General features: G+C 54.1%; 2 protein-coding genes across 2 annotated transcripts in view; one reads left to right on the top strand and one right to left on the bottom strand.

The window, feature by feature from the left end:
- The window catches only part of ELL (elongation factor for RNA polymerase II), a 70294-nt gene that overhangs the window by 31579 nt on the left and 12174 nt on the right, over positions 1-26541 (bottom strand). The window lies entirely within an intron of this gene.
- Positions 7660-8815, top strand: LOC105711012 (nucleoporin Nup37-like). Its single transcript, XM_064380702.1, has one exon. It carries the CDS (start codon positions 7694-7696, stop codon positions 8672-8674), a length of 981 nt encoding a protein of 326 aa, XP_064236772.1. The 5' UTR covers positions 7660-7693; the 3' UTR covers positions 8675-8815.

The following is a 26541-nucleotide window of genomic DNA, read 5'->3' as shown; positions in this document are numbered from 1 at the left end:
CCCATGCTTCTCAAGCACACCACCCCTCAGCAGGCACACACACAGGCCCTCTTCACAGCGAGCATGACTCACAGTGCGAGCCACCACTGTCCATGGCACAACACATCAACAGCCCACTCCCTGTCCTGCTCCAGGACCAGGAAACAGCTGCTGCAGGCACAAGGGCCATCGTGCTGCTGCAACAAGGGGGGCTCGTCCAAAGCAGCTCAGGAAGGGCTGGCCCTGTCCCCCAAAACATGACCCAACCTAGCCGGTGCTGCTACTGCAGAGAACAGGGGACCTCAGTCTAGCTGGGCCCTTGGAGAAGCAGCATCTGAGTGACCTTTGCTTAGAATTTGGTTAAACAGGCCAAGCACGGTGGATCACGCCTATAATCCCAGCACTTTGGGAGGCCGAGGCAGGCGGATCACTTGAGGTCAGGAGTTTGAGACGATCTTGGTCAACACAGTGAAACCCCGTCTCTACTAAAAACACAAAAATTAGCTGGGTGTGGCAGTGGGCACCTGTAATCCCAACTACTCAGGAGGCTGAGGCAGGAGAATCACTTCAACCCAGGAAGTGGAGGTTGTAGTGAGCTGAGACTGGGCCACTGCACTCCAGCCTGGGCGACAAGAGTGAGAACTAAAAAAGAATTTGGTGAAACACAGACATGAAAAAGAGACCTGCGGGGACTAATGAAGGTGTAAAAGACACCGGATGCTATTACTCATCAGGGAAATGCAAGCTGTAACCACAGTGATCTAGATTGATGGCCATAAAAATTTAACAAAAACCATAAAACACAGAGATAGCACTGCACCTATCAGAGCAGCTAATCCAAAAGAGGCTGACAAGAGCAAGTGTTGGCGAGGACCCAGAACCTCTGCCGTCGTGGGCGGGAACGGACCAGGCTCAGCCACTGTGGAAGCTACCTGGCAGTTTTCTAAAAGGTTAACAAAGGGTTACAAACACCCAGTATTCCACTCCTGAGTATACACCCACGGAAACACACTTCTGTACAAAAACTTACACCTCAATGTTTACAGCAGAATTATTTAGAGTATCCAAAAAGTGGCAATAATCCAAACATCCATCCACTGGTGGGGAGAGAATCAAACAACGGAATATGGGGGACCTTGCCAAGTGAAAGAAGGCTACACACCACGCCACAGGCCATGACTCCATTTCTACACATCTCTAGGAGAGGCAAAACCAGAGAGACAGAAAGCCGATCAGTGGGCATCCAGGGCGGGAGGTGGGAGTGGGGAGAAGCTGCAGCCAGGCGAGGGTAGAGGGTCAAAACTCACTGACTATGCACAAGATGGGGACGTTTGAGAGGGTGTTCGCAACACCTTCCAAACTGCCCTCGAGCTCACAGGGGTCGTCTTTGTTGACTCAGAGCACTGGAGCAACATTCTCTGACACACACAGCAAGTTCTGGAACAGGTGGAGGAGAGTGCTGTCCGTCAACCATTTTCAATGCCCCAGTGAAAGGGAACTGGTGTAAGATGCAGGAACCACATAAAGCAAAGGAAACACCAAGGCAGAATGGCCCCGCCCATGCCACTCAGGGAGCCCCCTACAAACTCACAGCACCAGTCCTCACAGGTCCAGGGAGCACACAACCAAGGCCAGGCAGGAAGGGTGTTCTGGAGGAGGGAGCAGCAGGAGCAGAGCCTGGAGCAGGGACGCAGCGCAGCGGCTACAGAGAGCAGGTGGGGCCCGTCTCTCACGGCCCAAACCTCTGCAGAGGGGTCGGCTCGGGGCTAATGTGAGCACCCTGTCTACTGTCCATGTGATGCCTCTGCATGTGCAGCTGTGAGCCAGGGATGAGGGTTGAGAAAACAGTGATGATGACAAGGCCAATCAGGGTGACAAGGGACAGGAACCAATTAAGGTGCACAACCTCCCCATCCCCACGGAACTGTGCCAGGGCAGCCCCAGCTGTGCAAGGCTGAGAGGGTGACAGGCCTCAAATGCACTGACCCTCCCGCCCTCCCCATGTCTCCAAGCTCCCTGTGGGCCATGCCATCCAGTGAGGCATTTAACCATGTTCTCATAGCTGACTGTCAAGCGGGTCACCTGCAAGACTCCTTTCTTGCCAAGATGCACATCCCCCAAGGGTATGGAGAGTGAGACTTCATGCCTCAGAGGAGAAGAGCTGAGGGGCTGCAGAGCCAGCCTATCTCCATGATGCTGGGAGGACTAGTGCCTGTCCCCATGAGAGCTGGCTGTCATGGCTGGGCTCCCAGCCACTGTGGCTCACACTGTATTCCCACCCCCCAGCAGGAGACCAGGCCCTGGTCAACAACAGATCAATTCACTCCCAACATCACACATGCATGAGGGTGACACTCCACACAGGACACATCAAGCCATTAACAAACATGGGCAGCAAGACTAACTCCTGTCTAAATCATGGCCAGCCCTGCACAGACCATCGGGCAGAGACCCACCTCGTACGAACCCACCTTGTAGATACCCTTCTAGGGCATCTACAAGCAGAACCCTACAGACATGTGAAGCAGTGGGAAAACAAGACCCCTAAGCCAGGGGAAACTGAGTTAGCAGAAAGATGTGGGAAACACAGAGATGCTGATCGAACAGATAGGGGCTTTGGGACGGCTACTGTGAACTCGGAATGCTCAGCGCCTAAAGGCAAACAGCTGTAGAGGAAGAAGTGCGGGCATCCTGAGAGCCACGAGGGGTTTCTGGAGCTGAGACACGGAGCATCTGGAACAAAATGGCCACTGGAAGTCACAGCAGGCAACGCAGAAGAAAGGGCAGTGAGCCTGAAGACAGAGCCACAGGAGCCACCAAGACGAATCCCAGAGAAAGAAGTCTACAGGAAACGAATACCACCTCGGTGACCTGCGGACAACAGCAGGGGATCCCACGTACAAGAAACTGGAGTCCTGAGGGCAGGCGGGGGATCTGAGAAAAGAGTGGCCAGAAATTCCGTAATGTAACGAACACTATAAACCCACAGACCCAAGAGGCCTTGTCAGCCCCCAGCAGGAAAACAAAGAACCAGGTTGGGGCGCATCATGAGCAAATCAGCAGAGCCACGAAAGTCGCCCCAAGTGCTGACACCAGCCCCGAGACTGGGAGCGCATCTTCAAAGTGCTGAGGGAGAAACACTGCCAGACCACAGTTCTGTGCCCGGTAAAAAGAGAAGGGGAAATAAAGATTCGCTTAGACAAACGCTGAGACAATCTTCTGTTGGCAGCTGGCCTGCACTGAGGAAGGTCTAGAAGTTCTTCAGAAAGAGGGAGATCTGCAGAGGATGACACAGGCACAGTAGTGTGCATGAATGGAAAAGGCTCTTTTCTCATGTTTCTGCAAAAGATCATTCAAGGCATAAGTAACAGCAGTGAGGCTGGGGTTTTGAATGTGGGGTGCTAATAGATGGTAAAGAGAACACAAGATGGGGGTTGGGGGGATAAGAAAAAACACAGAGGGCAACTGGGGTGCAGTGCCCTGACAAGCCAATCGAGGGCCCCAGGAGGTGAGTGTCAGCTGAGCCCGAGCCAGCCAAGTTCACGGAGGGACCAGCCGTCACCCTCTGTGCTCACCAGCCTGGCCCAGTGGGGATGCCTGACAGCAAGTGGCCCACTGCACCCTCTTCTGGCTACTCCTTCTAGAGCCGATATGCATGGTGTCATGGCCGAACCCTTGTCAGGAGAGCCCAGTGCCTCGTTACCTCGTCTGTGCAGCAGGACAGAGGGTCGGGAATAGCCGGCAGCACATGTGATTTTCCTGTCAGCTTTGGGGCTGGGCTCAGGCCAAATTTATTAAGTAATGGGGTAACTCAGTAGCACATGACACCTGCAGGGCGCTGCCACCTCACACCAAGAACACCCAGCAGGGGGTGAGCCATGCCTTAAGCCACCATCACCTGCCCAGCCTCTCAGACCCTCTGAGGGGTCATGTCGCCCCCACTGCACCTTTCCCTGGGCCCCACACTGGTTGACAAGTGCTCTCAGGCCCTCGAGTGGCAGAAATCCATCTTTCATTAGCCAGCATGAGGTGCGGAACTGGGAGCTCCTGAGGGACAAAAGTCACCCTCACTGCTGTGCTTCAGGCCAAGGCCCCAGGTGGGAGTTGAGGAGCCTGGCAGGGCTGCCACTGCTGGCCTGACACAGTCACTGGGTCAGCTGGGTCACGCTGGGGCAGGTGGGGACTGAGCTGTGCCGAGACTGGCGCTTTCCAGACCTGACCGGGCTCCAGACCATGGCTTAGAGGACAGACCTCAACATAGCAGGGCAGTGGTGCCTGGGTCCTGCGGTCACTCAGCCTGGGTACCTGTTGAGGCTGCTGAGCACAGACCGAGACACTCCAGCAGGCAGCTCCCCCGCAATGAGGCCACTCCCATAAAGACAGCGATGATGCCTTCTGAAGGAAGGGGGAGGGCACAGGGCATTGACAACATCAGGGGCTCGGGCATGGGAGGCGGCGAGAGCCCTGCAGCTGAGACAGGGGAAAGAGTGAGGAGGAACCTTTCCAGGGCCAGAGAATCCCCTGAACCTCTCCCCTCCAGCGAAGAGCACTTCCGGGGATGAAGCAACAGGAAGTGGCTTACAAAATCCTAGTGTTACGAAAACCTCCAGGCCTAGTGACCAGTTTACAGGAAATGTGGTGGGTGAATCTTCCCCGGGCACAAAGCAAAGTCTGGAGCCATTTCTGGTCCTCACCACTGAGGGCGGGGAGAGCCCCCAGCATCTGGTGCAGGGGAGGCCAGGGATGCTGCTCAGCACACTGCAGGCAACACAGAACCTCCTGCCCCAAATGTCAAGCAGTGCAGGGGCAGAGAAGACCCGGGGTGACCCTGCCACAGGAAGTGACCATCAGAGCAGAAAGCAGAAAAATCTATGGGAAAAAAGACCTGCTCCCATCAACAGATATAAATGGCATGGGGGGAAAGGATGGAGGGTATAAATTACCACCGGCACAGGATGTGTGTGGATCCCAACTTGACCAGCCGCTGTGGGCAAAGCCAGGCAGAGGCAGGGGTGCAGGGAGCTGGCCATGACGCCACGGGGGCTGCTGCTAACTGGGTCAGACGTGCACGCTGCACCCACATTACATTTTTTAAAAAGCAAGTCTTTATCTGCTGCCAACAAATACTGTCATTGGAAAAGTTATCTAGGATTGTTGGCCAGCTGTGGTGGCTCAAGCCTGTAATCCCAGCACTTTGGGAGGCTGAGGCAGGTGGATTGCTTGAGGTCAGGAGTTCACCAGCCTGACCAACATGGTAAAACCCCATCTCTACTAAAAAAAAAATTAGCCAGGCGTGGCGGCATATGCCTGTAATCCAAGTTATTCAAGAGGCTGAGGCAGAAGAATTGTTTGAACACAGGAGGCGGAGGTTGCAGTGAGCCGAGATTGCGCCACTGCACTCCAGCCTGGGCGACAGAGTGAGATTCCATCTCAAAAAAAAAATAAAAATAAAAAAAGAAGATATCTTGGATTGTTTTAAAAACGCTCCACCAAAGACAAAAACTAGGGAGAGGGCACAGCAAAGACAGGAGACACACGGATAGACGGGGCCTAATCTGGCCAGGACCCAGGACACCTGCTACCGGCCTGGGGCTAATGAGGCCCAAGGCAGTGGGTGCCAAGGCTGCCCCAAGGACACACGATCCTTCCCCCCACCCTCCAGAAGCACCCACTCAGCAGGAGTGCCCACTCTGCCCAGGCAGCACGTTCTCCCTGCTGTCTACTGAGCAAGGCCTGCCACCCCACCCCCGATACAGGAAATGATGGAAAGGAAGGCATCTGTTCCTTCTTCAGAAGTCCATCTTGCTGACTCTCCCAAGCACCAGCGTCAGCGCACATGCCCTGATTTACAGAGCTGGGTCACCCTGCCAAGCCAGCAGGGTGTCCTGGGAAGAGCCCTGCTGGTGACCTCCCTGCAATGGGCCCCCCTTTCCAGTAAAACACAAATGATTGGGAAAAGCTATTTAGGAATCCTCCCTGAGGCTTCCTGGCAGGACTGGAGCAGGACACTGAGGCCACGGAGAGTTTAGAAAGTGACTGAGTGGGGCTGTCTCTGTGAACTACAAAACAAAGGACGATCCGCCTAGTGGGCTTGGCTGGCTCAGGGACAAGCCGGGGAACTTGGACAAACACACCATGGCCCTCACTGGTTGAAGCCTAGGGAGTCAGGCAGCCACGGTCAGGGCAGGGGAGGTGCCAGGACTCACAGCAGCTCCTCTGCCAGCCTGGGAGGACAGTGATGTACTCAGCAGGCTGAGTGGGCCTCTAAGAGCAGGAAAGGGACTCCAACTGGTCACAAGCCAAGTGTAATTCAGCGGCCGACTCAGCAAGTTTTTTTTTTTTCTTTCTTTCTTTCTTTTTGGAGACAAACTCTGACTCTGTCGCCCAGGCTGGAGTACAGTGGTACAAACACGGCTCACTGCAGCCTCAACCTTCTGGGCTCAGATGATCCTCCCGCCTCAACTCCTGAGTAGCTGAGACCACAGGTGCACACCACCACCCCCGGCTAATTTTTCTATTTTCGTAGAGATGGGGTTTTGTCACATTGCCCAGGCTGGACTTGAACTCCTGGGTTCAAGCAACTCAACAGACTTGGCCTCTCAAACTGCCAGGATTATAGGTGAGAAGCCACCGTGCCCAGCCCACAGCAGGTATTTCCATCTACATTCACGAAGGTGCACAGAAAGTGTGTGGGAAAGGTGTTTTCAGAAATCTTATAGGCAAAAAGATGTAGATTGCCCAAAACTGTGGCATCCACACTTTCCAAGCATCTTGATTGCTTTTCCCAGGTGAGCATGCTAAGCAGGCCACCTTCTCTTCTGCCCAGTTTCCCACATCCCCGCTCAGAGCCTGACCCTTCCCACAACCCCAGCAATCTTGGATCTGGTTTCTGCCCCTACAGTTTTGCCTTTCCAGAAAGTCTTATCAATGGAATCATGCAAGATGAGTTTCCTGTGGTCCTTGCAACAAATGACGATGTTTTGGTGGCTTAAAACAACCAAAATTGGATCTCTCACGGATTGGGGGCCAGAAGTCTGAAATTCAAGTGTCAGCAGGCTCCCTCCTTTTGGGAGCTCTAGGAGAGGACCTTTCCTGGCCTCTTCACCTGCTGGGGGATCCAGGCACTCCCTGGCTTGTGGCTGTATCACCCTAATCTCTATCCCTGGGGTCGTGCGGCCTTCAAGTCCTCTCCTGTCTGCGTCAAATCTGTCCCTCTCTTACCAGGACACTTGTGATGACAAACAGGGTTCACGCAGATAATGCAGGGTAACCTCTCCATCTCAACTTAATCTCATCGGCAAAGGCCCTTTTTCCGCAGAAGGTTACACTCACAGGTTCCTGGAATCTGCTGTGGCCATGATTCAGCCAGCCACCTACTCAGCATCATGCCTTTGAGAGCCATCCTGTGTGCTGCCCTGCTCTATAAATACGCCACCTTCCGTGCAACCACTTGCGGGATAAAGGACACAGGTTGTTTCCAGTTTGGAGAATTAATGAATCAAGCAGCTATAAACACTCATGGACAGGTTTTTGCGTGAATGTGTTTTCATTTCACTTGGTGAACACCCAGGAGCCTAACTGCTGGGCCATGGAGTAGGTGTCCATTTAATTTAATATGAAACTGCCGGGTCGCTTCCCGGCGCTCTGCGTTTCATGACCTTGTCCAGTAGAAGGCTATTTAATTTTTACAACTGCTTGAATTTTGACATACAAGATGAAGCAAGATGCCTCAAGAAATCCTGCCTACACTGTGGATTGTGAAGATTATGTGCATGTGGTAGAATTTAATCCCTTTGAGACTGGGGATTCAGGAAACCTAATTGCATATGGTGGCAATAATTATGTGGTCATTGGCACGTGTACGTTTCAGGAAGAAGAAGCAGGCATTGAAGGCATTCAATATAAAACACTTCGAACATTTCACCATGGAGTCAGGGTTGATGGCATAGCTTGGAGCCCAGAGACTAGACTTGATTCATTGCCTCCAATAATCAAATTTTGTACTTCAGCTGCTGATTTGAAAATTAGATTATTTACTTCAGATCTTCAAGATAAAAATGAATATAAGGTTTTAGAGGGCCATTCAGATTTCATTAATGGTTTGGTGTTTGATCCCAAAGGTGGCCAAGGAATTGCAAGTGTGAGTGACGATCATACCTGCAGGATTTGGACCTTGGAAGGAGTGCAAACATCTCATTTTGTTCTTCATTCTCCTGGCATGAGTGTGTGCTGGCATCCTGAGGAAACTTTTAAGCTGATGGTTGCAGAGAAGAATGGAACAATCCGGTTTTATGATCTTGTGGCTCAACAGGCTATTTTATCTCTTGAATCGGAACAAGTGCCATTAATGTCAGCACACTGGTGCTTAAAAAACACCTTCAAAGTTGGAGCTGTTGCAGGAAATGATTGGTTAATTTGGGATATTACTCGGTCCAGTTATCCTCAAACTAAGAGACCTGTTCACATGGATCGAGCCTGCTTATTCAGGTGGTCCACAATTAGTGAAAATCTGTTTGCAACCACTGGTTATCCTGGCAAAATGGCAAGCCAGTTTCAAATTCATCATTTAGGACATTCTCAGCCCATCCTCGTGGGTTCTGTACCCGTTGGATCTGGCATCTCCTGGCATCGAACTCTCCCTCTGTGTGTAGTTGGAGGAGACCACAAGCTGTTGTTTTGGGTGACTGAAGTATAAAGTTTTCTCTGTACCTTAGAGTCACAAACTTTGTATTTTTAATACACATTTTGAAGAATTTCTTATTTTTATATCAAATATACTGCATACTTTAGAAAATGTCTCAGTTGCTTTTATTACATAAAATGTTCATGATTTGAAAAATTAAAAAAAAAATATATATATATATATATATGAAACTGCCAGGCTGGCTCCCAAAGTGGCTGTACCATTTTGTACTGCCACCAGCAATGAATGACAGCTCCTGTTGCTCCCCATCCACGTCAACATTTAGTGCTGTCGGCTTCTTTAAAATGTCAGCCATCTTGGTTGGTATGTGGCGTGGTGACAGCTCACAGACGTTCATGTTGGGGTTTCCCTGCTGATTAAGCACGTCGAGCATCTTTTTACAGGCTAATGTGCCATTCTTCTAGCTTTAGTGGTGAAGCTGTCCAAATCTTTACCCCATTTTTAAAAACTGGGTCATTTTCTGCTTTAGGGAGATGAGGAGTCTCGCTCTGCCGCCCAGGATGGAGTGCAGTGGTGCAATCTTGGCTCACCACAACCTCTGCCTCCCGGGTTCAAGCAATTCTCCTGCCTCAGCCTCCCAACTAGCTAGGATTACAGAAGGCGCCAGCACACCTGGCTACTTTTTGTATTTTTTAGTAGAGACAGGTTTTTGCCATGTTGGCCAGGCTGGTCTCAAACTCTCGACCTCAGGCGATCTACCCACCTCGGCCTCCCATAGTGCTGAGATTACAGGTGTGAACCACCAAGTCCAGCCAAAAAAAAAACAAAACTTGGTCATCTTCTTATTGAGTTTTGAGGGTTCTTTATTTTCTCCTAGTCCATGGCTTGTCTTTTCCGTTTTTTTTTTTTTTTGAGACAGAGTTTTGCTCGTTACCCAGGCTGGAGTGCAATGGCGCGATCTCGGCTCCTCAGCCTCCTGGGTTCAGGCAATTCTCCTGCCTCAGCCTCCTGAGTAGCTGGGATTACAGGCAAGCGCCATCGTGCCCAGCTAATTTTTTGTATTTTTAGTAGAGACGGGGTTTCACCATGTTGACCAGGATGGTCTCGATCTCATGACCTCGTGATCCACCTGCCTCGGCCTCCCAAAGTGCTGGGATTACAGGCGTGAGCCACCGCGCCCGGCCTTTTTTTTTTTTTTTTGAGATATGAGTCTAGCTGTTGCCCAGGCTGAAGTACAGTGGTGCGATCTTGGCTCACTGCAACCTCTGCCTCCTGAGTTCAAGCGATTCTCCTGCCTCAGCCTCTCAAGTAGCTGGGACTTTACAGGTGCGTGCCACCACACCCAGCTAGGTTTTGTATTTTGAGTAGACATAGGTTTTCACCATGTTGGCCAGGCTGGTCTTAAACTCCTGACCTCAAGTTATCTGCCTGTCTTGGCCTCCCAAAGCGCTGGGATCACAGGGGTGAGCCACTGCGCCCCGCCTGTCTTTCCATTCTCTTAACAGTATCTCTTAAAATACAGAAGTTCTTAATTTTGATGAAGTGGAATTTTCCAATTTTTTCTTTTATGGGTTGGTCTTCATTTTGTGTCTTAGTTCCTCCCATCTTTTTGTTTTGTTCTAAGACAGGGCCTCACTCTGTTGCCCAGGGAGTGGGCAGTGGCACAATCATGGCTCACTGCAGCCACAGTCTCCTGGGGTCAAGCAATCCTCCCAACCTCGCCTCAAATAGCTGGGACTACAGGCATGTGTCACCATGCCTGGCCACATTTTTTTTTTTTAACTCTTTTGTAGAGATGAGGGTCTCCCTATGTTGCCCAGGCTGGTCTCAAATTCCTGGGCTCAAGTGATCCTCTCACCTCAACTTCTCAAAGTGCTGGGATTCTAAGCATGAGCCATCACACTCCCATCTTTTTTTAAATAGCTCTATTTTAGGAAAATCCTCCAAACTGCCATTCTTTACCAACTCCCCTCTCCCCTTCCAAACAAGCAGCTCTGGGTAACTACTGCGTACACCTCCAGCCACCACAGTCACCAGTGAAGAGATTCCTTCATCTGCATGTGCTCCGGATCATGACCACAGATGCTCCCTGGATAGTCCCTAGATGCCACCGCCCACAAGGCAGTTGCAGTGCAGGGTTTTTGGACACCGTCCAGGCCCTTCTACCAGAAGGCACTCAGCAGGTGAGCGGAAAGCGGCCTCTGTCACCATGGGAGGCCCCTCAGATGTCTGTCCATTCCTGCATCATGGTTGGGGGTCGGGGAGCTGCTTGGACTCCCTGAGCACAGCCTGTCCATAGAAATCACAGCCAAATCACAAGCGAGGACTCGTGGTACCACGAACGGCCAGCCGCCATCACTAACCCACTCCCGTCCTAAATTGCACAGGATTGGGTTCCAGTTGTCACAACCGAGGAAAATGCAGGGCTGCCTGAGGTCACAGCAGACCTCATCCCAACCTCACAGGAAAACCGAGCTCTGGGGTCCCCATGAGGCTTTCACGATTTATCCAAACTCACATGACCCCAGGGCAGCAGGATACGACAAACATTTACTATGCAACTCTTCAAGTTATAGTGCTTCTATGCTCCTGTGCATCAGATAGAAGTCTCCCTCCAAGGGAGGGAAGAGTGCCCTGCCTGCCCTGCCCACCCTGCCTGGACCTCCATGGGTCATGCTCCAGGCACGGCCCAGGCCTGCTTCCAGGAGAGTACATCTCAGAGCCATGCGATCCACACCTGGCCCAAGCCCTCCAGTCAACACCTTCCTTAACTTTGCCTGATCTGATCTGACCATGATCTGATCACATCTGACAATGGAAGAAGCTACGGGACTGACCTAGGTCACCGGGGTCCTACAAGGCACAGCATGAGCCTCTCCTAGCCTTGGATTCCTGACATTTTCAAGGTGAATGAGAAAGCTCTAGGGCCTGCCATGGGCCATCCCCTTGTCAGAGCCCAGGCCAGGCCTCCGTGGGGGTTGGGTCCCTGAGAATGCAGCTCTGTCTTGCCACTGTGCTTTCTGCTTGGGCAGCTAGGAGGCCTCATACCCTACTCACCTCCATGGGACTATCTGGAGCCCAGCAGACGTGGCCTATGGGCTGTCCTGTCCCCAGGAGGCCCCTCCAGGCCTCCATCTCAACTCCCCTGCAGACAAGGCCATGGGTGTGCCCTCAACCTCTCAGTCTCTCAGTCCACCTCACTTTTGGGCCCTCCAAGCTCAACTGCTGTTAGAGTGCTACCTCTCTGCTATGCTCCCAAGGCTGCCTGTCCTCAGCCTCAGCACAGAGCAGACTGGCCTCTTCTGCCGAGCCCCAGCACACCTAAGCTCTCCAGCTGCCTCCGCCTCTCCCCTGAAAACAGCTAACACTCCATTACAGGAGCCCATCTCCTCCCAGGGCCAGGGAGACCAGGGAGACCAGGACTGACCCCCAACCCAGGGAAGGCTCATCTTAGAGGTAAGATTCAGGCCCAGCCCAGGGTACTCCATGAGGCCTGGTGGTTGAAGGAGGCAGAGGGTGTCCCTTGCCCAAATTCATGCCACATTCACAGTCACTGGGAAAGCCATGGGGATGGAAACAGTAAGGCACTCTCCTTGATGCACCTCGAAGTCCCTCAGCCACTATTTCTCCCTGAGAGCATGGCCGCCCCCAGCTGACTTTGGCAGGAAGCAACAAGCCCCACAGCACGAACACCCCCAGGCTACTTACTCTGCAGAGGGGCTACACCTAGGGTGGGAGCCCTGTGACCTGGGAAGGAATCTGGGGAGGGGCTTCTGTGTGAAGCTTAGCTCAGGGCTCCAAGGGCAGTGTCAGACACTGGCTCAACAGGGGCAGGAAGAGAGAAGCTGCTGAGCACCTCGTCCTCAGGCTGCCCAGTCCTGTTTCTAACAGTCTTGTACAACAGATCCACCCAAGACATGCGCTGTGACCCAGAGTGGGGGTGTGGTCCTGGGAGTGTCCACCATGGATACGACCCAGGTCAGGAGGAGATGGTAGCTTGCCAAGCTCCTGAGGCACATGCTCAGGATCCAGAAGGACCGTCCATCCCTCCTCCAGTGGTCAGCCACACTCACCAAGGCTGCCCCTGAGGCCCTCAGAGACCCAGGGGGTTCTGAGAAAGGAGCCTGTCTCTAAACCAGAAACCATGCCCTTTCTCAGGGCTCCTGTGTCCCGCCAGCCGCCTGTATGATTCACAGCTCAGCACCAGAGTTGGCTCTCACTGCCCTGTCTCATCATCTGCCCACTGCACCCTCTGCAAAGCACCCAAACCTCTGTCCCAGGAGACAGGGGCACAGATCACAGAAACATAAAAGACGCTGTGGAGAGAATCTGGCACCCTTCAAGGCATGATCGGTGGCCCCCAGCCAGTACTCACACTCCAAGGGTGCTCTCAGGTCCTCTTCCCATACACAGTTTGAACCTGCAACCTGGGAGCTGCCAGATTAGGACCTCAGGCATGTGACCTTGCTGGCCACAAACGTGGGCATCAGGTCCTGCCTGCCAACTCACCCACATGCGCCTCTGAAGTCCATCAAAGATGCTGCCAAGATGCTGGCCTCCACCGTCAGCTATAGGCCATGCTGACACCTCTGATGCTTCCACCACCACATGGGGGGTAAAACCTAATCACTCAGGAACATGAAGGCCCTGTGCGGATAGACCCTGCCGTTCAGACCCTCTACCCACAGGGAGGCCCCCTGAGAAAGGAGTAACTGCTTCTGAGTCAATGCCCGCATGGGTTAACATTCCCCATAAAAACCCATCAAGGGCTCCAGAGACATCCCAGAGGTTTCTAGGAATGTCTGAACAAGCCAACCACCCCAGAGAGCCAGGTCACTCCTCAAACAGGCCGGCCCAGTGAGGACAGAGTGTCCTGAGGTGAGCATCAAAGAGGCGCCACGAGAGCCGGGCCTCAGTCTTCCTTCTCGCTTGAGGAGCAGCCAGGCTTGGGAGACAGGCCCTCAGTGTGGCCATGAGCCACCTTGAGCGCTTGGGATATGCTCAGATCCCAGGCTGTGCTATCTCAGGAAAATCCTCTGCGTTGCTGGGTCTGACAGAGGCAGCTGCATGAAACTAATGCACTTTTCACTTTTGAGAGAGAACCCGATGCAGCCACAGCCAGGCTGCACTGGCCCCTCAGAGAGGCCCCAGACCAGATAAGCACTGCCTGTATCTTCCACTAAGGAACATCCCTGGGATGAAGACCCATGCAGCTGCCTGATGCTCAGGTTCATCACCAACAGCGCCAAGCTGTTCCTCCTGAGAGAAGGAATCAGTCCCTTCAGATCCTCATCCTTCTGAAAGTTGAGCACATGGCCTCTAACAGGTCCAGGTGCTTATCTTTGGAACAACAGGATCTTCTATTACCCAGAAAAACAAAGTAGAGCCTTCCAGGTACAATCTGTACTTTCAGACTCCGAACACTCAGGAGCTGTGCTCAGAACCCAGCTGGCAGGACCAGCTCTGCCCCATCCAGCCATGGTCACAGACGCCAGAATCCAACCTACCCTGGGAGGAGCCCTGTCCCACTCTGGCCACAAGGCTGGTGAGTGTCCACCGTGGTCCCACCTAGTAACAGCCTTAGCGGTGCGGTGTGGTGTGGTGTGGTGTGGTGTGGTGTGGTGTGGGCATCCTCACATGGTGGGCCCATCCTGAGAAACATGCCTGAGGGCACCTGGCACCTGGGTCTTATCTCACAAAAGGATCCGCCCTGTTATTGGGTTAGGTCGTGGGTAAGGGCACACCAAGATCCACCAACTGACTTCTTCCCAGAAAGATGCCTGTACTTCAAACAGCCTGACAAGAAATGTCACCAAACTGGACTCCTCCCCACCAGCAGCACAGAACCCAGAGTACAGCGCCCACGGAGCCCATAGGAGACCACACAGCAGGAAGTGTGTGGCACTGCCAAGCTGGATGGGAGCTGCAGAGGCAGCCTGAAACCAGCGGGGCACATGCTGGCTAGGGCTGGCCCAGGGCAAGTCCCCAGAACTCAGAGTACCCAGGAGGCCAGGGCTCAGGATCTGGGGCTCAGGATCCAGGGCTCTGGGGCGGAGCTGCATGTTCCCAGCATCCACGGGGTGGGGGCTGGAACAGAACATGCTCTGCCAGGTGCTCAGCGCCTACACACCCTCAAAAGCCTGATCGCAGGGACCTTCTATGGACAGGGCTGTGTGTTTTGAGGGCCAACTTCAAGAAAAAGACAGAGGCTCAGGGAAGCCAGGTACCTTGCTTAATAAGGCCACCAGCTCAGTAAGTGTCAGAGCTTGGGCTGAAACACAAGACTCTCCCCCAAAATGACGAGGCAGTGGCCCCCTGCTATGTCAGGGTGTGTCTTTTCTCTTTCCACATTGATGGGCTCAACCTCTTCACAGGCATGGTCCCCGACAGGCTGACCCCCATCCTGTATTGAAGCTGTGCAGGCACAGATCCCTGCATCTGCAGACCCACTTTCGTCATCCCGCCTACAAGGGGTGTGGAGGAGCCTTGCCTGACAGCCTGAGGGAACCGGAGTCTGAAATCTCAGCTGTTTTTTTTACAGAACATTTTGTCACCTGCCTTCAAGTAAAAGCACCCGATTTCAGCTCAAGGTGACAAGGATCAGGCATTTGCCTGGAAGCTGACACATGCCAGAAGGCAGCTGGAGCTCTGCCAAACACGCTGCAGATCTAGGTCAGGACGGGGTGCAGACGTGAGCGAGGGGCACTCTAGCACAATTCCAGAAGTTTCAGGAAAATGCTGAAGTTCAGCCAGGTCAGACAACCACCCCGCTGCAAACAGGTTAGAGAAAGCCATGCAGGCCCTAGCAGACCTTGATTCAGATCTCGGGCTGGCTGCCCGCAGCTGCTCCAATCCCCCTCATGTTAGCCCGTGGCTCCCCCAACCACCACTCACTCCCACTGGGACCTCAAGAATCCCAGGTTCTTGGCTGCTGCCATCTAAGCCCCAAGCTTGTCTTCCCAGCCAGTTCTGGCACCTTCTCTAGCCTCCTCACAGGAGAATCTTACCCAAGTATCATTTGGATCACGCCCTGCACACCTCAGGTGCCTGATAAGGCCGGAAGGCTTGGCCCTGCAGCCCCAGCAGCCCACACTGGCCCCTTCATGGTACTCACACTCAGTGCTATGAGACCCCATGCCTACTGCAGTCTAGATCGTCCTGGGATCCACCCAGCCGATGACTCCCCCAAGGCCTCATCAGAGAGGCTTTCTGAATGTGAAGGCTCACAGGGGTCCCGGCCCCTGGCTGTGGGCATCTCACTCATTGGGGGGCAAGGCTGGTCTCTTCCCACCTAAAGGTAAGTTCCAGGAGAAGGCAGTCCCTCCTGTTTTGCTGACTCCTGGGGCTAATGGCCTAGGATAACAGAATGAGGGCTCAGACGTGCACTAAGCAGAGATTTAGAGCTGGCCCTGACCATGCTGTGGGGCCTCTGCTGGTGCCTCAGGCCTCAAGTCACCTGCATGTGGGGCTGGCCAGGCCAGGTGAGACACAGCCTTGCTTACAAGCCGGTTGCATCTGACAGCAGAGTCCTGCTATAGCCTTCTCTCTCCTGGATGCAATATAAAACAATCTCAACTTAGAGAAAACCTGCAGGAACAGTACAAAGAATAGCCATATTCTGTTAAGTTTCCCCCACCTGCCCCGCATCCCTATTACTCACATACTTAGGTACAGCACACATCTGCTCCTTGAACCATCTGACAGCCGGCTGGAGACTTTGCCAGACTGTGCCCCTAAATGCAGCATGTTTCCTGAGAGTAAAAATACTCTTCTGGGCCGACACAGCAGGCACCAGCTTCACATTTCCTATCAATATGACACTCCAGGCCACCATCCGTCTCTGATGTCATTGCCTGACTTGGAGGCAACCTCACGAGGAGCCAGTGGGCAATGGTGCACTGCACTGAGCTGCCCTCTCATCTGCTGCCTCTAATCTGCAAGTTTCTTAGCACGGTGGCTCACATCTGTAATCCCAGCACTTTGGGAGGCCGAGGTGGGCAAATCACGAGGTCAAGAGATCGAGACCATCCTGACCAACATGGTGAAACCAGTCTCTACTAAAAATACAAACATTAGCCAGGTGTGGTGGCGCAAACCTGTAATCCCAGCTACTCAGGAGGCTGAGGCAGGAGAATCGCTTGAACCCGGGAGGCAGAGGTTGCAGTGAGCCGAGATCACACCACTGCACTCCAGCCTTTGAGACAGATACTCTGTCTCAAAAAAAAAAAAACCATGAGACCACCAGCCATGCTCCTGTTCCTGCCTTCCTCACTCCCGGGTCAGGTATGATCATGAGGCTTCCTGTGTACATCCTAGGTTTGTAAACGAACCCCACTAGGCTGTACCAAGGGCTCTTCAAGAGGACCATTTGTCATACCACCTTCACAGCCGCTCCATCAACTGGCTGCTTCTGACATTTGAAATCTTGCACACAGCATCCAGTTTTCTCCAGGCAGGACCTGGCGCAGCTTCCTGCCCAGAGATTCCACTCTCACAAAAGGAAAGATGGGAACTGGGAGCTTCCTTCAAGAAAGCAGCTGTGTGTTGGGGCTGATGGAGGGGTGTGTTGGGGCCCCTGGGGAGACAGGCACAACACAGATGCTCTGCAACCTCTTGGCGAGCCCTACCTGTACCAGGCCCCGAGGCAGCATGGCAGAGGATGGTCTCAGGTTGGAATATACCATGTATGTAAAACAGCATTGGGAACTTTCAGGGGCCATACAAAACTTACTACTTTTCAACTTAAAAACACTGCTTTAGCCTTTTAATACGTCACTAAGGTACACTGAAGCATACCCAAGACTCTCAAAAACAGCCTAATACGGTTTGAGTGCTTCAAAAACTACCAGCCAGTTTGGCACACAGACCACACTCAGGAAAGTGAACACATGGCAGCTGCTTGCCAAATTCAACATGTGACTCCACAGAGTAGAACCTGCAGGGAAGGCAGGCCCACCTCCAACCACTGAACTTGTGCCAAAACTGACAGCCAAGAGGCAATGCCATCCCATCCCGAGCATGGGGCGCACACCTAGGAGAACAAGCAGGTCACGACATTGTCCTCACCAGCTGTGCCAGCAGGCAGCAAGCGACACACCTCCAGGGGCTGCGCAACTTACCTGTACCACAGCGAACCCCACTCCATGCCAAACCACCCAACGGGAATCAGTGGTGAGCACAGCATGGACCACAGAGAGTAACGCAAGTGGGCAAAACCCCCGAGAAGCCACCAGGAAGACCCAGATGAAAGCGAGATACTGTGTGTGCCCAGCACCAACACCCAATTAAGAGGAATCAAAAACTCCGCTGAGTGAGAGGACATGGGAAAGGTCCTGGGATGGGCCCACTGTCGGCCAGGAGGGGCCCATGCCTCTGACAATGAGGTGGACCCTCCAACCTGCCTCACACCTAAAGGGAGCTCTTCCAGGCCAGCCAGGGCCTCAGAGTGAGGGGCCGCTGGGAGGAGGGAGCAAGACACTGGCCCACAGCACAGCCAGCTTCAGAGGCAGGTGGATGAGGCGGGGGCCAAGCCAGGAGCCAGCTATTCAGGGGAGTACACAAGGACAGCCAGGATTCACTGGGACAGGATCTGCCCAATCCCAGGCATTTCCCACTGATCCATCTTAGCACCTGGCTGGGGCCCAAGAGGTAGTGGTACCACATAAAAGCAAAAGAAAGCTGAAACCACCGATCTGGGCAAATTCAGACTCTCCCACAAATGGTCCATCCTTGGGGAGCATCCCCACATCCTCAGCCTCCAGCTACAGATCTGAAGGTGGGCAGGAGCAGGGGAGGCAACATGGGCACCAGTGACCACGGCAGCCCTTTCCAAAGGAAGGCCCTGAGCAGAGTCAAGAGGAAGAGGAGGAAACACTGGAGCCTGGCCAGCAGGTTCTGAAGCCTTATGAGGGTAATTTGGGCTCAGGAGACATACAATCTGGAACCAGGCGTCACCCCCAGAGAGCCCCCCAGAGGCTGCTGGAGTGTGTCCCACAGAGGCATGAGTAGCACCTGCCGTGGGGACAAGGGGCTTACAGCAAGTAGAAGACGCTCTGATGCTCTACACTAAGCTGCCCAGGGCCCCACAGCTCTGCAGGGCAGGAGCACCCAGAAGGTTCCCACCACCACAGCCAGATAACCCATTGAGGATGCACACCCCCAGCCCAGCACCCAGAGTTGAATGAAGGCTTCCAGGACAGCAAGGGAGAGACATGATCACCCTAGGGTGGGCCGTGGGAACAGCTGTGGATACAGAAAGGCCCCTGGAGCCATAATCCACAGAGAGCACCAACTATGTCTTCTGAGTTGTGGGCAGGCCAGGAGTAGGCCAGGATGGGAGGGAGGTGTCCCAGGTGAAGGCCCAGGCCTGTGCTGACTGTGCCCCTTGGTGGGCAGTGCTGTGGCAGTTAATTCTGCCAATGGGCACCGCCACCACAATGGAAATCCTGCAACCAGCCCCAGCAGGAGCAGATGTTTACAACTAAAAGGTCCAATGTCCCCAACCACAAAAGTCCCAATAATCCACACATGGGACTTCCCAAAATACCATCTCTGAGGGAATACAACTGAAGAAGCTGAGGAGGAAGAGATGGTGTTTAGACGAGAGGGAGGGCCCAATGACGACGGACACCAGACACCTGCCCACTTGTCACACTGCAGATGCCAGGAAGAGGAGTGGGAAGAACAGGAGGTGGCAGCATGGGTTAGCATTCTGCAAAGAAACCCCATGACCTTCCTGTTTTTGCTTCTGAGCCAACTTAGGGAAGACATTTTGAGCCATCAATGCAGAATCCAGAAGCCCCTGCCTGGGGAAACACAAGGGGCCACCGGGTTAGGTGTGCCAATGCCTGGCAGAGCTTCAGTTACTGACAGGACAGGCCGGTGCGCTCCAGACAGACAGCTCAGCACTACCAGCTGCTGCACATCCACCACATGCAGGTGCAGGGCTGGGGGGCACTGCCCTGTAGCGTTCCTGGCCCCTGCCAGAGTGGCTGCCTATCACCTGCTTATTTTATCAAGTGGCACTTTACAGCTGGTTTAATGTGGTAAAACAGGAAGCCGGCTTAAAACGAAAAGAGAATCAGTGCCATGCCAGGCTAGCACCCAGTGCAGGGGCATCCCTGTGAGCATCCACGGTCTGGAGAGTGTCCAGTGGCGCAGCCCGCATAGCAGTCAGGGACATGGGTGTCTTTATGGCACTCTGGGAGGGAGGGTGATAACTGGGATGAAAAGGAGGAGAGTTTTTCTGTCTTATTTTTGGAAAAGGTATCTGGCAAAGCTGGAGAACAGCAAGGGAGAAAAGAAGACTCGTGCGAGCAAGGGAGCCCCAGCAAGAGGGGTGCACCTGGCCAGGTTCTGAGGAGCTGAGCTGCCCATACCGGGAATTCAGGGCAGGACACAGGCCCTTGGAGGTGACAAAACAGACAAAACAGGATGCTGCAGGACACACATCCCTCCTCACCCAGCCCCACTACATGTTCATCTAGTAACAGGTCACCAAGCGAGCTGATGTGGCCCCAGACACCCAGACACTCAGAGCTTAGGGGACACACAGAGCCACGGCTGCTGGGCACGCAGGGGCCGTGAGGAGACATCTGAACGGGGATGGGAAGGGACGGGACCTGTCACCCTGACCGCCTGGCACTGGCAGGAGTGGAGAGTGGGCCGTTCCAAGGCAGCTTCCCAGGGCCTAGAAGCACCACCTTTCCTTGGGTCCTGCCGAGCTTCCCTCCTCAGGGAGCCTTCCCAGCTGCAGGCTGGCTGAGGGCCCACAGGACTGTCACTCTTCACTCCTGTTCAGAACACACCTGGCTAACTAGCAGTCACACCTGAAGGCCTGGCTGCTACCTGGTCAATGTTAAGGACACACACTCTGGCCAGCCACTAGGTCTGACCCCACCCTGGACACCCTGCTTGCTCACGTCCCCCAACCTGATCCAAGGGGCTCACTGCAGCCCTGACTCCTCTGCATCCGGGGAGGCCTTGCCTGGTGGCTGTATCATGCAGAGGACCTGCGGGCAGTCATGGTGGGTGCAGGGGTCACCTGTGCTGGCACTCCTGCCAAGCACACATCACTTCATTTTGGCCTCCTCGGTCACTTGCACCAACAGGCCAGGGACGGCACAGAGAGGCTGGAGGGGTAAGGCTGAGGAGGAGGGGAGGTGGGCAAAGGGCATCTGTTAGCCATCTACCCGAGGGTGTGCTCACTGACGCACAGAGACCACTCCTGCTCTGTTTCTTCAGTGCAATCTTGTGACTCTCGTGATCACCCACATCTCGACACATCCTGACTGAAATCCATGACGTGTGGTTCACTTTGCTAAATTTCCCGTTTTCTACAAAGCTCAGCATTCCTCAACTCCCATCTGAAACTGCCATGTACATGTGATCCCTGTCACGTTCATCTCTGCCTGGGAGGAAGGGGAAGTGGCTATGGGCTCCAGAACCTGCAGCCTGGGCCCAGTCATCAGAGCAATGATGCTCTCTGTCACTGGTCAGCAGAGGTCAGACCCACCTGTCAGGCCTCAGGAGAACCTGACACCCCCCACAGGGTGGATCAATGAGTTAATAAGTCACAGCGGAAAACTCGAGGCACGACTTTAAACAAACAGAACTCTCCCGGCTGCATCCCCGCCAAGGCCCGGTGGTGACACTGGCACATGAACTGTGTCTCCCCCAACCAACACACCCCATGGGCTGTCATGAGAAACACTGTGTATCCCAGAACCCGTCTGCTCTGGGACACTCGCCATGGAGCCCTGTCACCACCTGTCCAGTGGACAGGCCCTGAGGAACACACAGCCCCCGAAGCCCTGAGCACCCGAGGAGCCAGCTGGCCCAGGGATGTGTGATGCCTGCACACAGGAAGCTCTCAGTCCACGGCTCCAGCAGAGGAAATAACTCTCGCCTTGTGGAGACAACCCAGGCCTTGACTATTCTGGGCTGCCAGGGCTGTGGGAGCAGCAGGTCAAGGCTCAGAACATCTCACCCTCCTGCCATCATGGCCAAACCTCAGGGGCTGAGACGGATGGGCAACTTCTGGGTGCCAGAGAGCAGTGCCACGCCAAGACATTGGGAAAACACAAGCTGCTGTCCCATGGTCCCCACTTCTCTCTCGTCCTCTCCTCTCCCCGCTCCTCCTTGTGTGCTTTCCTCCGCATCTGCCATAGCTCACCCGACAGCAAATGCAACCCTCACTAGTTAGGATCTTGGTAGTAGGACTGAAGATGGCTTCTGCTGTTCTTCTCTGTGCAATTCTTTGTCCTAAGGATGCTGTGGCCAGTCACACCCTCCCATGGGTGAGGGCACCCGGCAGTAAGCCCCAGCCGCTACCATTACTCATCCCACTTCCTAGGCAGGCAGGAAGGCAGGTGTGCCAAGCACTGGGCAGGGCCATAGCGCCTGTGCCACACGCACATGCACGCTCTTCATCTCGTCCAGAGTTTCTTACTTTTTGGTGCTTCAAGAGCCCGAGCCTCACTATGGGCTATGGGCAGAGAACTGGGGTTTCTGTGATGGGAAACTGCTGGGCCAAGAAAGGGAGCGATGTGTGCTTGACACCCTCCAAGCTGCTTTGGGACACAGCTCCCTGAACCCCAAAACACCCCACAGACAGGAAAGCAAAGTAAGGAGAGTGAATGTGCACGGCAGGAGGGGCTGCAGGCACTGACCTGACCTCCCACCACCAGGATAACCCCACGCTGCAGAGGGAGAAACTGAGGCCCTGAGGGTGGCACCACTGTACGGTCAGGTGCCCCCACCCTGTGTCCTCCTCACATGCCACCCAGCACACATGTGGTCAACACCAGTGAGGCAAAAGATGCAGCCTGGGCTCCACGCTGGCCCTCAGCTACCCTTGGGACAACAGTTTCACACCCAGAAGCTCTGTGCCTAGGCCCACTGACCCAGCCTCCCTCCAAGCCCTGGATGCCCCTGTGTGCCCAGGCTGCTGCCCCTGGGATCCAGGCCACACCGCAGGGAATAGCTGGGTCTGCAGCCTGGCTTGGAACCAGCCCCAGCACAGTCAACGTGGAGACAGCCCTGCTGGCACCGCCCCAGGCCTGGGCCCTGTCTCCTGCACCCTCCATGACCTGCCTGGGCCGCCCTCCAGGGGTACCTGCTCCAAAGCCACCTCCCACAGTGGAGGGACAGCCTTGCTGCTTCAGAGCAGACCGTGGCAAGTTACCCTCTCACCCAGGAGAAAGGGATACCAAGCTCCTGTGCCATTGGGGTGCAGCATCAGCCCAGACTTCTGCGCAGCTGGGTGCCATGGCTCACACCTGTAATCCCAGCACACTGGAAGGCCAAGGCAGGAAGATCATTTGAGGCCAGGGGTTTGAGACCAGGCTGAGCAACACAGGGAGACTCTGTCTCCACATAAATAAAAAATTAGCCAGAGGTGGTATATCTATAGTCCCAGCTATTTGGGAAGCTGAGGTAGGAGGATCACTTGAGCCCAGGGGCCAAGGCTGCAGTGAGCTATGATCACACCATTGCACTCCAGCCTAGGTGACAGAGTGAGACCTCGTCTGAAAAAAAAACAAAAACAAAAAGAGACGTCTACTCAACAGTATGTGAGCCTCGCCTTGCACACCTAGGAGCTTGTTACCTTTCTCAGCTTAGAGATTAGAGGGAACCCTCCCCACAGAGATGCTATGATCAGAGGGCCAGGGACCCTGTCTCATTGATCCTGCGCTCTAGGCCAGACATCACCTCAGAATCCTTCTCAACACAGCTCTACCTCCTATCTACAAGGACTGGGCCACAAGATGGAAGTGATTCCACATCATGGAGTCATGTGGCTCCAGGCACATGGCCCTCGACCAGTGGGACCCTGTGCACAGGTAAGACAGCCAGGGCAGCCTGGAGATAAACTGGACACAGGCCGCCAGCACTGGCTGTCCCCTCCCACTTGCCAGATCTTGTGTGAGCTGAGCACATTTCACTGGAACAAGCAGGCGTCTATGAGCATCCAACTCCAAAAATAGTGCCACCAGGAGAGGAAGGAACACACTCTTCTAGCTGCACCCGGTCCCTGCCCTCAGACACCTCCCTGCACGGTTTGTGCCTGGCCTGCGGCAGTTCAAGAGTCACACCCAACTCTGAAGAGGGAGAGATAACATCCCCAGATAAGGAGTGAAAACTGGCCAAGTCTGCTGCCAGAGCCCAGCCACAGACCCACAGTCCCTTGGCAGAGAACTGCCCAGGAAATCCTCCTCTGAGTCTTTCAGGCCACTGGTATCTAACAAAGAATCTAATCTGCACACGGCACTTGCCCCAAGCTAAGAAAGTTCTGGAAGGGTCTCCAGGCCTCCCCAGCCCGGAGTGAGCTTGCTCCTGTGGAGGGAGATGCCTGCCTGCCCATGCCCACCACCTCTGCACACCAGGCGAGGCTAAAGCCACCATGATCTGGCTGTTCCTGGTTTACAATGCACCTCCCTGCTGCGAAGAAGCGGGCCATGTGAGGGCAGGGGCTTCATCCCTCCTGCTTCCTACTGGAGAAACACTCCCAGGGGCAGCCGAACCCTCACTGGGTGCAAGCCCTCTGTGTAGGAGACACCAGCCCCGCTGCACAACCGTGCAGCTGAGGCTCAGGGACTGCATTCAGAGCCCAACTAGCCTCAGAAACAGATTCTGTAGGCCCCAATACCCATCTGGAGGCAGATGCCCGACCCCCGACCTCCAACTCCATACCCAGAGATGAGAAGGATGCAGGAGTCTGGGGCTGCCTCCGTGCAGCAGCTGCTCCCAACTCCACAAGGGACACATATGCCAGCCCTTCCCATCCAGGCTGCGCATGACTGTGTTTTGTTTTCAATTCCAAAGGTCACAAAGAGGTCACAAATAAAGAGGCCGGTTCCCACTGGAAGCTATGTCAGGCTTGATGCAATCCCTGAGAAAAACTCCCGGAAAACCCAGAAACTCCCATGTAGGCTGAGAAACATTTTGAGTCTGCATGAGATCAAAATAGGAGTCACAGCTGGTCACGGTAGTTCACGCCTGTAATCCTAGCATTTTGGGAGGCTAAGGCAGGAGGATCGCTTGAGGCCAGAAGTTAGAGACTGCAGTGAGCTATGATCACACTCCACTCCAGCCTGGGCAACACAGCAAGACCCTCTCTCTAAAAATTAAAATAAAATAAAATACAAAACAGGAGTCAGCAGCCAGGAGGGTAGCCTGTCCCAGAATGGATGCCCTCAGGTTCAAAGTTCGACACCATCTGCACTAACTGTGTGACCTCAAGTTAGCCAGTATCTTCTAGATGTCCCATTAGTGAAGTAAAGGGGCCAGAACAAAAGGACTCTCCAAAGTGTCAACTGGCCCTGGCCAACAGCAAGGCTTCACAGGACTGCTTGGCACTGCACAGGCCTGAGCCTGGCCCTAGGACAGTGGCTCCACTAACACACCAAGTCTTCCTGCCACACCCTAGACCAGCGGCCAGCAAGCTTCTTCCACAAAGGGCCAGGGTCAGTATTTCAGGCTTTGCAAGTTAGATAGCTGCAGCCCTGGCTGCCATCACAGAGCAAGAGCAGCCATAAATGACAGGTAAGTTTCAGGGCTGAGTAACCCGATTAAAAAAAAAAAAAATGACAGGTAAGCAAGTAGGCAGCTTTGTCCCAATAAAACTTTATTTACAAAGACAGGTGGCAGGCCAGACCTGACCCTTTGGCCACAGTTTACCAACACACTGCAGTCTCTAAGGTTGCTGCTGAAAAAGATCACACCACAGCCCGCTTTGTCCATGTCCTAACAAGCCAGCAAGCATACCAGAAGGCTTGGTTGTGGGGATAGGCAACCATGGCAGTGACCCTAGGCAGAACCTACAGGCCTCAGTATCCTTGAGGACACAAAAAGAGGTCCTGTGAGTCACCTCTACCACTAATTCCATAGGGAAACAGAGCAAACATGAGGTGGACACAGCCCAGGTTCCCCTCAGGATCTCGGGAATAACATTTCAGAGAAGCTGTGAGCAGGAGGCACCCACCAGGGCCCTTCCCCACAGCAGCCAAGTTGGAGGTCCTGTGAACCAGGCTGCCCTGATGCAATGAAGCAGGCATCCTTACCATCACAGTGCCCCACTAAGACCCTCAGGCCACTCCCTCCAGATGTAGGAGACTACAAGATCCATAGCAGGAAGCTGAATGTCCCCCCAAAAGTCACTGTTTTATAAAAGGAGGAGAGGAAAAAGGAACTTCTCAACCTAGTTTACCCCCCTCAGGCCTGTGGAAGATGAGGCCACCCCAAGCCCTTTGGGTTTTTGGGGTGTGACCCTCCCGAAGGAAGGGCAATGTGACAGGGTGGCTGCCTAACCTGGCCCCTTGCCCACAGGCCCCTCCAATCAGCCTACCCTGGATGGAGGGGCCCGACCCCGTGTCACCAGGGTGAGCACAGATGGAGATATAGGGGCCAAAGCATGCACGTGTACGTATGCGCGCACATGCACACACTCCCCTCCACACCTAGAGGCCTGGGATCCTCCTGGAATTAGGTGGACTGCACCTGCCCACAGGATCCTAAGAAAATTCTGCTCCTCCTCTTCCTTCCCATCCACCTTCAGCAAATGCCTCAGGGCCAAGCTAAGGGCAGGAGCTAGACCCCCACCCAGCCAGTACCCCGCAGTGGGCTGCACCTGACCTGCAGAGCCTCCAGGCCACTTCTTACCTGGAAGAAAGTTCATTTTCCACAACAGCTACCTCTTAATCTAAAAGGGACACAAACGGCTAAAAGTAGAGATTCTGCACCCATCTAAGCTCTTTGCCCAGGAAAGGCCCCGAAGCCTCAGTACCTGCAGGGCTCAGAAGTCCTGCCACTGAGAAGCTCAACTGCCCTGGTCAGCCTCACCCAAGGCCCTTCCTAACCCTCACTGTTTACAGAAACCCATGTCCCAGCCAGGTACGGGGGCCCACGCCTGTAATCCC

Source organism: Aotus nancymaae, unplaced genomic scaffold, assembly GCF_030222135.1.
Source record: "Aotus nancymaae isolate 86718 unplaced genomic scaffold, 86718_ANA_hifiasm-v0.15.2.pri h1tg000028l, whole genome shotgun sequence".
Classification (NCBI taxonomy): domain Eukaryota; kingdom Metazoa; phylum Chordata; class Mammalia; order Primates; family Aotidae; genus Aotus; species Aotus nancymaae.
Note: the sequence above shows the minus strand (reverse complement) of the source record. Positions and strands in the feature narration are given on the sequence as shown.